This window comes from Astatotilapia calliptera, chromosome 14 (assembly GCF_964374335.1).
Source record: "Astatotilapia calliptera chromosome 14, fAstCal68.1, whole genome shotgun sequence".
NCBI classification, from domain to species: Eukaryota; Metazoa; Chordata; class Actinopteri; order Cichliformes; family Cichlidae; genus Astatotilapia; species Astatotilapia calliptera.
The window spans coordinates 30,154,771-30,168,095 of record NC_137435.1 but is presented as its reverse complement, the minus strand read 5'-3'; the positions used below and the strand labels follow the sequence as shown (position 1 = coordinate 30,168,095).

The 13,325-nt window shown below is 44.1% G+C and overlaps 1 protein-coding gene across 2 annotated transcripts in view; it reads right to left on the bottom strand.

Annotated features, from left to right (window-relative positions):
* The window catches only part of ssh2a (slingshot protein phosphatase 2a), a 31,506-nt gene that overhangs the window by 2,453 nt on the left and 15,728 nt on the right, over positions 1-13,325 (bottom strand). For both annotated transcript variants that reach the window (XM_026192429.2, XM_026192428.2), the window contains 12 exons: positions 7,276-7,388; positions 6,849-6,913; positions 6,231-6,352; positions 5,932-5,997; positions 5,737-5,802; positions 5,092-5,286; positions 3,108-3,201; positions 1,985-2,113; positions 1,782-1,828; positions 1,491-1,637; positions 1,138-1,338; positions 179-1,055 (listed from right to left, as the gene is read on the bottom strand). In XM_026192429.2, the coding sequence (XP_026048214.2) occupies positions 179-1,055; positions 1,138-1,338; positions 1,491-1,637; positions 1,782-1,828; positions 1,985-2,113; positions 3,108-3,201; positions 5,092-5,286; positions 5,737-5,802; positions 5,932-5,997; positions 6,231-6,352; positions 6,849-6,913; positions 7,276-7,388 (2,122 nt within the window). The remainder of the gene's footprint in view (positions 1-178; positions 1,056-1,137; positions 1,339-1,490; positions 1,638-1,781; positions 1,829-1,984; positions 2,114-3,107; positions 3,202-5,091; positions 5,287-5,736; positions 5,803-5,931; positions 5,998-6,230; positions 6,353-6,848; positions 6,914-7,275; positions 7,389-13,325) is intronic.

The window sequence follows — 13,325 nt, the reverse complement described above, 5'->3', positions numbered from 1 at the left end:
TCAAAGTTCATTTAAATCTCCTAAATCAAAGGATTTGACCGAAATTTTTAAATTTTTCTCTTTACAGCTGATGATGATGACAAAGGTCACTCTGAAAAGTGGTCGTACAACTGAGATGCTATTAAAAAAAATAAATAAATAAAAATGAACAGAAAGAAGCAGCTGAATGAAACCTTACCTGACTCATCTCATTCCTCTGCTCCTCCTCGTCTTCGCTGACCTCTGTTTCTCTGTCAGTTGACAGAGACGTCCTTTGCTGTGCCTGCTCTGAAAGCGTCCGATGTCGGCCATCTTTGGCCAGCCCCAGAAACTTCTCCCGGGCGCTGAAGAAGTCGATGCTGTCCGTGCTGTGGGTCGATGACCCGTCTGCCTCACCGCGGGTATCCAACTCGCTCGGGTTGTTGTTGTTGTCGTCGCTGGGAGCGAAAGCCGAGATCGGAGGCGAGGAAGTGGGAGTCGCAGGGCTGAGCGGAGTGTGGCTGTTGTTCGTTAAATCAGACAATGATTGGTTGATCATGTCCGAGTCAGTGGATCCCAGAGTGAGAGGAGAGACTTCCTCTGAACTGCTTCTGTCGGGTAAGATGAGGAACAGCTCCTCTGGTTTGCCCACTGAGCAGGACAGATGTGTGGGAGTGTCCCTGTGAGCGCGCTGCAGTTCAGGGGTGGGAGGTAGGATGTGGAGCGATGGTGGTGGAAGTGGAAGAGCGACGGGCACAGTGATGGCCACGCTCGCCGAGCTGCCCTGCTTTTCCTCTGGGACCACGGTGGCTGCTCGGGGTCTGGGGAGGGGAAGCAGGCGGGGGTCTGCGCAATCTGATCTGACCTCCTGAACCAGCGAGTCACACACTCCGTTGGAGAGCGCGTGCGAGTCTTCGGGCTCGGGGTAGAGCGCCTGCAGCACGGCCACACCCAGGAAGTGATGCACAGACGGGGAGGAGGTGTTGTTATTGTGAGAGTCAGCGCGGTTCAAGGAGGGAGATGAAGGCTTCGAGTCCAGGCGATCTGATAGGTCGCTGTCACTGTGGGAACGCCATAGCTTATTATGCCTCTGTTTGCTGAAGAACAAGAGGGAGAGAAGAGTTCGTTAGCTCCAAATTCCTTCTAAGGAACTGTACATGTTTCTGCATGAGAGCACACCTTGCCAGCAGAATTCCCTGATACTCCTCCAGCTGCTTCATGAAGGAAGGGTTCGGCTTGGTGACGGCCCGTCTTTCCTTCACATAGTCAAAGGCGGTGTCCAGGTTCCAGCCATACTCCTTCATAGCGTAGGCTATCACTGTGGAAGCAGAGCGGCTCACGCCCATCTTACAGTGAACCAGACACTTGGCACCGGCTTTCCTAAAGTGGGAAGGGAAAGAGGCAGGGTTGAAGCACATGAACTAGTGAGAAAGAGGAGCTTAAACTGTGTGTGTGTGTGTGTGTGTGTGTGTGTGTGTGTGTGTGTGTGTGTGTGTGTGTGTGTGTGTGTGTGTGTGTGTGTAGAAGCCTACTTGGCTTTGGTGATGAACTTGTACGTGTCGTTCCAGTACTCCAACAGGTTGGTGGCCTCCTCGTCGTACACTCTGATGTTGTGGTATTCAAACATTCCTGGAAAAAAGTTGTCGATTTCCCGGGTCACATTCAGGATGTAGCGCACTCTGGAGGAGAGACGGGAGGAGGCGTGTCAGTGTGATCTCATGGATGTGACGATGATAAACGAGCTACTCGTTTCAATCGACTTTAACGAGAAAATTTATTTAATACATCAATTTTAATCTTAGCTTAAGTGACTGATCTCTTACCCACTGTTCTGCAGCTCCTCCAGGTTAGAAGCGTTCCACTCTGAACCCTATAAACAACACAGGTCCAGTCATTAACAGCACGCGCTAAGTTTTTATTTACAATTAGAAAGACAAAACAAGGTTAGATGCAGCTTTTTACTGAACCTCAAGTCTGACATGACAAACCTTCACAGGCTAATGGAATCAAAGCCCAATTGTCTCACCAGGAAGACGTGATCAAATATTTCCGTGGGGCTGTCCATCTGTCCCAGGATCACAATCATCTCATTGTCTATGAACTCTTTAAACTCCCTCAGGTTGCACACCATCTGGATCTCCAGCTCTGTTCGGATCTGTGAAAGTTCAGGCAAACAATAAATGGTCTGATGACAGCTGATAACAGCAGCAGGGAAACGCAGAAAATCAGGGCATAAGTACATCTTTACAAGTAATAAAACCACAGACTGTACATAAAAGATGACTGCAGCCTCTGCGTCTGAAAAGTGAAGCCAGTGGCGTAAACATGCATTCTTTCTCACGACCATCGTGAGGAGACATCTGGGCTGCAAAAGGAAGTCTGAATCAAGCTTTTCAGAAAATGACCCTGTCGCTCTTGATTTATGACCTCTGTAAACACTTTAGTGATGAGTGTATAGCCCCAGTGTCTAGTTTCAATTCTAATTTAAATTTAAGTTACTTTGCACAGAAAGGCCCCTCTCCTGAAACCAGTTTCCAGTTTGGATTTGGGAGACAGACACCATCTCTACTTTTAAGATTAGGCTTAAAACGTTCCTTTTTGCTAAAGCAATTGGTTAGGTGGTTAGGATTCAGGTGACCCTGAATCCTCTCTCTTCTACAGTATGTCCTTTTATCCTGTCTTTCTCCCCTCACTCGCCATCCGGTCGCAGCAGATGGCCCCGCCCCTCCCCGAGCCTGGTTCTGCCGGAAGTTTCTTCCTGTTAAAAGGGAGTTTTTTCTTCCCACTGTTGTCAGAAGTGCTTGCTCATTGGGGGTCATATGATTGTTAGTTTTTCTCTGTATGTATTACTGTAGGGTCCACCTTAAAATATAAAGAGCCTTGAGGCGACTGTTGTTGTGATTGGTTGCTATATAAATAAAACTTAATTAAATTGAAAACGGACAAATGACACATGACTGAGGACGCCAATGTTTACGTTGTGTAGACAGCTGGTTTGAAAGAGGAGAGAAGGAGGCCATCTACACAAGGCCATCTGTTCACTTCACAAGCCATGAGAGATGTCATGGTGACTATATCCACCTTTAATGTGCAGTCTATAGTTAACACCTACATCTAAGCACCAAATGTAAATTTCACTGTCCCCTCACCTCCTTTGAGGTGACGTTCTCCAGGTCCTTCTGCATCATTATCTCTCTGAGGCGCGTCTTGATCAGCCGTTCTGTGCGCTCCCTTTCTGTGGGCCTGCACATAAAACACACAAAGACCTCCATTTAAAAACAACTTTAACACTTGGCCAAAGTAAAAAAAATAAATAAATAAAAAAATTCACTTTGAAGAGAGCCACCTTCACAGCTGCATTACATTCATGTTCACTTTTACGCAAGTCTCAATGACATTACTTCCACCAGAGAACTACGGCTTTGTTTTGTGCTCCCGTTTGAGTTTGTGCTCTCAGATTTTCTGTTCCCCTCTCCAGTTTCTCAGAATTAGACAAAGTCCCCTTGTAGGATCTGCTTCTTGTTGTGCCGCGCTGTGTTCCTAAGTGTTCTGGCTGGGGGCCTTTCCGACGTCACACCGACGATACCAACAAGTGGCCTAATTGCCTCTCTGGAGAGAAGAGCTCAGTTTGTCTGTGAACGACTTCTTCTAACATTTTTTCTTTTGTTTTTTGCTTCAAACTGATTCCGGACATCAGCACACAGCAGTGTGGGTCAGCAGCTACAAAAAGGGGAAGTACAGTGACCACAGGTGTGTGACACTGCACAGATGAAAGCATCATCTGTGTTGGAAATGAGGTAGGAGGGGGGCTTGTTTAGCTCAACCCTGAACATTTCCCTGACCTCATGAGAACGAGTTGAGTGGAACGAGGGTTGAGTGAGAAAACAACAACAACAACAAAAACTGACACGGGTTATTTACTGACATGCAGTAACACTTTTACCTCACAACAAGCCTCCACTTGTCTGCAGACGGCCTGAGGGAGGGAAGCCTAGTCAGGCAAAAACACAGACTACACGAGGGCAAATGACGACATAAGGACCGGAGCTAATGAGTAAATGAATAATGGAAATTTTACGCAGCTTCCCTGAATTGCTTGCAGGTAGATAAGATTATTTTTAGTGTTGGGGCGGGGGAAAGCCATGTCAACAAACACTGACATGTCACGAGGCTTTAGCAGCCTCCCTGTCCGGGAAAACCAACAGGAACTTTCTGTGTTTGGCTGTAAGGGGCAGAGCCAAATCATTCCGAGAGAGACTGTGCGTGTCTGTGTGTGCGAAGTGTTTAAACGTATGGTTTGAAGTGGCTTTTTTTCTGCCCGAACTGTTCCTCATTATTTCCTCAAGTAGCCCCCGTCTTTGTGCTCACCACCTGCTCCTGTCTGTTTTTCTGCGACTCTACTTACCTATGAGTTTATCTGGACTCTACTTTTCCATAAGTAAATCAAGACAGCTAAAGCCTTGGCTATTTTAGACTCCAGAAGACCCCCAAAGAGAGAGTGTGTGTGTGCGTGCGTGAGGGGAGAGAGGCAGACAGTCTAAATAGGTAGCAGAGCATGTGACGAAGGAGCAGGGAGGGGAATTTCCCTGGTATCAGTGAAGACAAATCTATTGAAGTCACTGCTTGTATTTTATTATGTTTCCATGTAAATATGTTGATAAGGCAGCGTTATTCATCATGTTGTGAACACGTTAATGATTAGGCACCTTTGTAAACATCAGCGCTTCAGGCTTTTGTTTTGGTCTGTTGTTTTTGCCTCTCCTGGAAGGTTAGAGAGGGCACGTGGCCTCATTCCAGAGTCCATGGATCTGCAGACTGCAATATTTTAGTTTGGGGATGTAGCAACACTTGTTATGCTTGTTAGGCAATGCTGTTAGGAAGATGCGACTGCAACATATTTTTTACTTTTCACAGAAACAGCCACGGTGAAGGTGAATTTGTGATGAAACTGTGTACGACTGTGTGAGCAGTTACTGCTGTGAATTTCTGGGGAGCAGCGTGTTTACCCTCTAGTCTATGTCATGTGCATGTGTGCACATCAGGCGCAGGGTTTATGCCACACAATTCTCAAAGTGGTTTGCAGTGCTTCTCTGAAAAACCCTTTCCTTAATGTGGCCATCCTAATCTACTCACAGGTCTGTGAAGAGGACGGGTGAATTGGCACGGTGCGATTCGACATCCTGCATGGCGTTCCATTCGTTGATACACAACTGGCTGGATGAGACTCTGCTCTGGTAGTAGCTGACCCAGGTCAGGAACAGGCTGCCTGGGTAGTAGTTGTGGCAGCGAGCCACCTCGCAAGCTTTGTGGAGCGACTGGAGGGCTGACCTGAGGGCAGACAGTTGAAAGCAAGGAGATTTTTCACATGAGCAAATGTCACTGGGAGGAATGAAAAGTGCAGAAAGGAATTTGGACTTATAAAGAGTAAAAGTTATGTGAGAGTGAAAATAAAAAGGATGGATGTGTGAAGAATGAATAAAAACATGTGAGAACTAAACAACAGGGCATAGGTTGAAGCTATAAAGAGGCATAACACGATCATACTCAAAGGATGAAGTCAGTCGGGGACAACAAAATAAAGATATGAAGAGGCGGTTCTGACACGTGAGAGGGATTGAAAGCAAAAACATGATAAGACAACAAATGAAAAGATAAGAAAAAGTGAGGAAAAAACAGTCTGGAGGTCAAAGTTAAGGGTGGAGCACAATGGACACATTGTTTGCAGGCCAACAGCTTCACACGGCTGTCATTCTGGTGGAATAAATAAAGGTTGCTCACCACATGGCCTGGACGGACACTGGTTTGAACACGTGAACCCTGTTGACTGTCGACACACTAAAGCCACTGTGGAGATGCAAAGAGACAGGTTAGAAAACACAAAGCTCACAAACAAGTAAACAAAGTCATCAGAGCAGTCGGGCAGCTGCCCCAGGGAGCAGTAAGAGGAAGCAGGGAGTAGGTGTGGCGTCTTACCCATCTCCATCCAAGTGGATCATAGTGTCGCTCCAGAGAGGGAGAACCAGACCCACCGTGCAGCAGCTGCCAGAGAAGATCGACAAGGTAAAGACAGTGAAACAAGATGCACTGGTTTGCTTACTTTATCCTTTAGCTGAAAAAACTTTCACTGATTTATTGAATTTCTCTGACTGTGTCAACTACACCACAGTTACAGTATGAGGACGATCCAATTCAAGAAGAAAAAAGAAATCTGCATAGCAAAAACATAAATTCTTGAGTTATTATAAAACTACAATAAGACAGAGAAGGTGTACCTATCAGAGGAGACAAAGTCCATGCCGAGCACGATGCTCTCCTCTGTGTCCTGTCTACCATTGGTGGAAACCACCACCATGTAGCGGGTTACCTGAGGGCAGGCGCTCTCCAGACGCACAGCCTGCAAGAAAAGAAGGACAGGGGCAAACTGTAGAATCACCTGTGTAATGTCTTTGACTCTTTACAGCCCTGGAAATCAACCCTTTATCATTCAAGGGCCTATAGATACTTTATACCACAAGACTGGCATTTAAAACTCTGGATAGTGAATATGAGATATGCAGGGACAACCTAAGGTGGTTTTAACCAGTCCTTTTTTTAAAAATCCCTCTCTCATAAGCCCTTTTCATTAAACATGCAGCAGGGACATCAGGGGAAAGGCGAGCACACTTATAGTACACTTAGAGTTCTGCAAGGTTCATGTGAGGGTGTTGTTGTTGGCACAGCTGGAAGAGCTGAGACTTCCTTTGCCTCATAACTGTTTATGTTTTCAAAAGTCAATCCATGTTTCAGTTCTTAAGACCTTAATCAGATGCTCTGGAATATGCTCTCTGATCACAGGACCACACACAACTGACCTTTGTAATTATATTTATTTATGTGTGCTTGTTACTAACCAGTCTGATTGTGTCTTCTGGGCGCAGCACAGTGAACATGGTCTGAAGATGCTTCTGGAGGTCACCTGGACAAAAACATTTTCAAAGTATGAGACGACATCAGATAGAAAGTGTCATTTCCCGTGTGGATCCGTTTTGTCTGTGACTTATTAAGATGTTTTTGGGGTTTTTTTTTCCTATCCAGCAAACAAGCTCACCACTGCTGAGCTTATCTGCTCTGTTGTGAAACAGCTTGACAGAAATTAACGCCAGCCGTGACCCATGATGCTGTAGAGGAATGTCCATTTGAAGACATACTGTGCTCTTTAATCTCAAGTTTTTCCACAGAGTTCATTTGTGAGGTTTGGGGTGAAAAAGGGAGTAAGAGGAAGTTTTGGGAGATGGTGCAGCTGCTGTTTGTGTGGGCGCTGTAAGTATGAGGGTTTACCTGTGTGTTTGTTCCTGCGCTGGCTGATTCGAGGTGCGGAGTTCTGCGTGGGACTGTTACCCCTGGGAAGGAAGAGGGCTGCACCTTTAACTGTGAGGAAGCTCTCACTGATACTGGAAGAGAAGAGAAAATGAAGCATGAATAGAAGCCTAAAAAGCAAACTTATCTAATCATAACTGGTATTTTTTTGCGTAACTTAATTTGAAATTGCTTCCTTCCACATGCCGACCCCGGATGCCCATAACAGGCACAAGACGGGGACACGGACTAGTAGAGCGTTGTCGTGCCCTTGTGTCGCCGTCACAATGCCCCATTCAGCTCGCCTCTGGTCTGCAGGCTCCCCAGATCAGAGCTCACAGACCGATGCGAACAAAACAACATCCAAGCCCCGATGTGAACTCAGAACACAATGTTCTCTGGTCCTCCACACAGCTGGATTACACACACAAGACTTACTCACACTAACAGCTGCCAGGAGGGAGGGATAGGGGGAACTGAGGGGGACCGGGGGTCCGAGAGGGAAGATGGAACGAGTCCCCCTCCTACACAATGTTTTAGCTGCGATAAGAGTTGGCCAGCGCACAATACTTCAATCCAAAGCAGGCCTAGTTAAACGGGCTTTTTGCTCCCTTTGAGACACTTAATCTTATTAACTGTGACTGAGGTCACTGCATTGAGGAGGAAGATGCATTATAAACTGAGGCCAATGTTTTAACTGGATACCAGTTAAAGTGCCGTGCTTGCATGTATGATTGACCAGGTGTATGTTTAGTGTACGGAGGTACACTAACCTCACAAGATAGCTAGAAAACAAGTTAAAACATCTACTCCTGCAGCAGCTAATGATAACCATGCGATCATTAAAGCATAACTTTAATGATGCTAAGCGAGAAGTCTACCACTTGGCCAGCCGGGCGCTCGGCTGCTAGTGTTTCATGAGTGGATACAGAGAGAAAGAAAAGAAAAAAGAAAAGTACTGCTGCTATGAAAATTATGCTCTTAACAAATATAATTAATATATAATTAAGTAACTCTTCCAGCCCAAGGAGAAATGCATCATTATAACAAAAACACATCGGCTGTATTCACTTTGCAGGTTTTGCCAAAAATGACACCACAAGTCAAGCTGGCAAGAATGCAGCCGGTGTAGAAACAGATGTGCGTGCAGCCACAATGATCCTAATCAGCAAAACGTGAGTCTTAAAAGTTAAACACATTCTTAAGGAAGATCCTTTTCTGACTTTTTTTAAAAGATGCAGTAAATAAACATCAGTTCAAAAAAGAAATAGAAAAAAAACAAAAACAAAACCACTGCAGATACAAATAGTTAGTAGAGGAAACACTCTTCCAAGCAGTCGTCCAACCTGTTCTGCTCAAAACAAGGGCGGCTTTTAGCTGGCAGCTAAAACAAGGAACTGACGCGATAAAGATCACTGGGATTAATGAATGTGAGGTGATGACATCAAATCTCTGAGGTCAAACAATCAGGTATTTGACTGATATGTTTATTTTGATGCTACCCTAGTGTGCCGCGAGCATATTTTAGCTTTAGCAGCAGGCTTACACTCAATGAACCCAACTTGGAGTTCATCAAGTTCTACAGTTTCACACTCAAAACAGCAAAAAAAGTCCAGTGCTGTCTGTCATTTAGTCTTCCTGTCATCCCCCCTCCTGTCTGTAACTTCATCTCTCTATCCTCCCCGCCATCCAACTGCCCTTCCTGAGTTTTGCTGAGACCATAGATATGGAGAATCAGGAGACAACGCAGAGCAAAAAAACAAAAAAAGACTGACTTGTGCTGGGCTCATTTCCCATAACCCACCCACCCTTGAACCAGCTGTTTCCTCTTACTCCCCCCCCCCCCCCTCTTTTTTTCTGTTTTCTGCATTTCACACAACTTTGTCCTACTTTTAAGTTTCTGTCATTCTCCTCAGTTCCTGCTGCATCATGCCCCACTTACACTTGTGAGTTTCCTATGTGCTGTACTTGGAAATGACTGTGTACAGCAGCGCTACTGTACAATGTCATGTAATGCAACACTGCTACTCTTCCCGAGAACCTGGTGTGGAGGGTCACGCGCGTGCGAGCAAACGCGCACTTGTATTCCTGCGCACAGACACACAGAGAGAGTAATGTAAGCCCCATGCTTTGAAAGGTGGGGGGCTGTGAATGACTCTCATATACAGCTTCTAAAAATACAGTAGTCCTTTAAAAGTCTCAGCAGTCGATGAACTGTACATAGAAGCTTCTCTTTGACGCTGCAGAGGGTTCACACTGAAGCTTGCGTGTGCTGCTGTAATACTGTACTCAGGCTAGTGCTGGATGAATACAAACGAGTAAAGCCAGTTAGAAGCACAGAATATCATCACCCAGAGGAATCTCACCAGGGTTGCATCGAATGATCAAGAGATTGATTATTTTGTTTAAAAAGAAGAGTTTTTGGAAATAAACAAATAAATAAATAATGAGCATTCACCAGTTCAAGCTTCTCTAATTTGACATTTTACTAAACAAGATTAATGTCCTTGAGCTGTGAACAGTTTTATCTGGACATTTTTCTTGATTTCTGATATTTTATAGACAAAATTTTCAATTCATTAATTAATAGGGCACACTATAGAGTCATTAGGGACATAATTCTTAATTTCTGCACCATCACACACATCTGCTTTGAATCTAATGGGTAAATCTTTGAATCACTTCAAGCCTCTCATTAAATTAGAATGGTCAACTCATGTTATGCAGCTGCCTTTAAGCCGAACTCATTTTAAATGATAAATTAGTAATGTGATATGGTACCGTCAGACCGATAACACTGCAGTCTGTAGGAGTGTATGAGAGAAAGATAAGAATTGCCAAGACAGTTGAAAATATGCACTTTCAGGCTGATTTAAAGGCCAGCGCTCTACAAACATGAGGACACAGCAAAGGGGGAAATGGAAAGAGGGCAACGAGTTCAGTTAAATTGGGCTCCACAGAGCCAAGTGGACTGTGAAAGATGGGAGGTAAAGAAAGAAGACCCGGTCAGAGCGTGTAGCTGAGAGCAGGGTGGGTCATCTTTTGGCATTAAGCCATCCCAGGCTTTTGGGCTAAAGCAAAGCTGTAGGTACATGTTAGGGCAACAGCCACAGACACAATCATCACTATGTAAGGACCACTCCACATAGTGGGCAGATAGCTGACTGACCCCCTCCTCCAGCCTGTGCCCATATTAGTCACTCTCAGGAGGAGAGTGGGATAAATATAGGGTCTGCTCTGTGGAGGGCAGGTCCTCCTAAGGCTTTAGGAGTTTACAACAGAGACGGATACAGCCCATGAGAAAGGCAGGGAATTAGCTGCTGTGTATGTTTATGTGTGTCCACATGTCTGCAGGTGCACGTGGGCCCTGATGCCTGGAAGCATAAGCCATGAACATGCAGAAAAAAAATGACAGACAGAAGACCAAAGGGAGAAGTTATGTTCGTGTAGTGTCACGGTGAGCTAGCAGACCCACAAACCTCAACGTCCTCATTCAAGTCTGGCTGAAGGCCCGTGTCACACGAAATCTCAAGAGGTTACATGTTTTTGATTGTAATTTTAATCAAAGTGCATTTCCACAAAGTCTGCTCGATGCTAAACAGACTGTTGGACAAACATGGAAACTCAAATAGCAGATGAGGGCCTCTGGAGCAGAAGAGGTCAGGACCGATGAAGAGACAAAATTCGGGTCAAACTAAACATAGACTTTTGTTTTGCTAGTACAGTCGGCTTGCTGCCCTTTTCCCCTGGCTTCTGCAAGCGTGCAATTAAGTACCACAAGTTTCACTACTGTTTCTTTGGTAATCTGATAGACAAAGGTATGAGTGCTGGAAATGAACATACCTGAGTCAGGCACTCGAGGCTATTCTCAGAAGGATCCGGACTACATTTTACACTTACAGTTACAGAAAGAAATCTTTTTTTAATGTGGCCGAGGCAAAATATAGATGAGCAGTGGTTGTACCTGGACACAATTAAGCACTAATAGAAACTTGGCAACAAACAGGATCATCTGTTTTGTCTGATATCAGGCGATTTACTTAAGCTAATTATACAAACTTCGAGAAACCTACTTAACGTTAAAGGCAAATCGCCCACACACAGCCCAGGTAAGGACCTATAACCAGGTGCCTGTATCACTGTTCAGCTGATAGTCTCTTCCGCAAACGCTCAAACAAAACATCTTTGTCACGTTTCAGTCCCATCCGTTTGCTTTGGACAATGTGTACAAAACACAAACACGGATAAAAGTGGAGGAGAGGGTTTACCAGTATCTTTTAAAAACTGATGGCACAACAACAGTGTTCCAGGTGTCGTTTATCCTCAGGCAACACTTAAAGTCCAGTGACAGCCTCAAAGCCTGTAATTACGTGCAGAAACCTGGTTAAAAATCAGCATTTGTCTGACATAAACAGACATGTATGTGTGCACACAAACAGAAAAAAATGAAAGCACGTCCCCTGTGTCGTGATAAGGGCTCGAAACCATCTTTGGGCACTACAAAAAACTGCTGATCACAACAAGCCACTAGCATCATGCTGTATTTCAAACAAAGCCAGGAAGTCAGAAAGATTCCCACATCTGCTGCTGTTTACCAGACACGCGACTGCCAGTAAGCACTGTGTGCCTGTCTCAGAGTAACTTCTTCCCATAAACCAACCTTGTGCAAACTCACAGAAAAAAAAGAAAGAAAGAAAAACTATTTCCTTAACGAGTGGGTGCAGCTCTAATAAAAGCTAAACGTTCAGTTTACTCAATAACTTTGCTACACTGTCACGTGTAAACCAACTAAAAAACAATGCAATCAAGACACACACTTTGCCCTTGACTTTCCTGAAAACCATAATAGAGGGCCCGTTCTCATGCGCTCGCTGACTCCATGAAAACAGCCCGACACTGGAACTAAATACAAATTGGTTAATGCTGATTACATAAGCTTTTAATCTAGTTTAAGTAGTTTTGAAGAAGTTTTGCATTGATTTTCTTTTTCCCCCTCTTCCCCAAATTTGTTGAGATTATCTGAGACAGCACCACATGAGTTTAGAAATACTGGAACACAGTAGGCCTTTGATCTGTCCTGAAGAGCAGACTCGTCTTCACCACATGTACAAGTCAGCTAAATCCTTTTACATCTCTCAGGCAAAACCAAGCCTTCACCCAACTTTGCCTTGATGTCTGCAGGCACAGAGAGATAACAGATAAGACCACTGGATGATAAAGTAATCATCCATCACTGACATCTCAACAAAGGGCATTAGTTCTAATCAGAGGTGGGACCAAGTCATTGTTTTGCAAGTCTCAAGTAAGTCTCAAGTCTTTATCCTCAAGTCTCAAGTCAAGTCTCAAGTAATGTCAGGCAAGTCAGAGTCGAGTCTCAAGTCACTGGTGTAAAAGTCCGAGTCAAGTCACAAGTCTGAAACTTTGAATTTCAAGTCCTTTCGAGTCTTTAAAAAAAACAAACGAAAAAATAATGTTGCAGTTATATGCTAAATGTAAATATTAGACCATGTAATTTTAAAATCTGTGTTTTTCTCAACACATACAAAATAGTGAACTTAGAAAATATACACAAATTGTGAAATTGCACCTCTTTAAAATGCAGCTCAATTAAACTTAGCTCCAAGAATAATTTTCACCGACAGTTCTGTATTAGAACTTCTAATACAGAACAGGATATATGGACAGCTTATAAAAAATTCTGATGAGCAGCCAGTTGTGCAGTACTATTATTGGTTTACCAGACACACAACAGTCCTAACTGTTTGGGATTATTTTAAAAGTCACATTCAGATGCTTATTGCTTAAATTAACTGTCAGGATCCAGGTGGATACGGGTCAGTTTGAGTCTTTTCCTTAATAATATTAAGACACATTAAGCCACTGACCTCAAACATAAAAGTTTAACTTGTCACATATTATAGCCAAAAGTAAAGAAAACAAAAAAATTTACAGTTTCTTCTTTCTCCACTTTATTTAACTCATCTTCCTCAAAAGCTCTTATTTCTATTTCAGTCATGATACTAAATACCAAC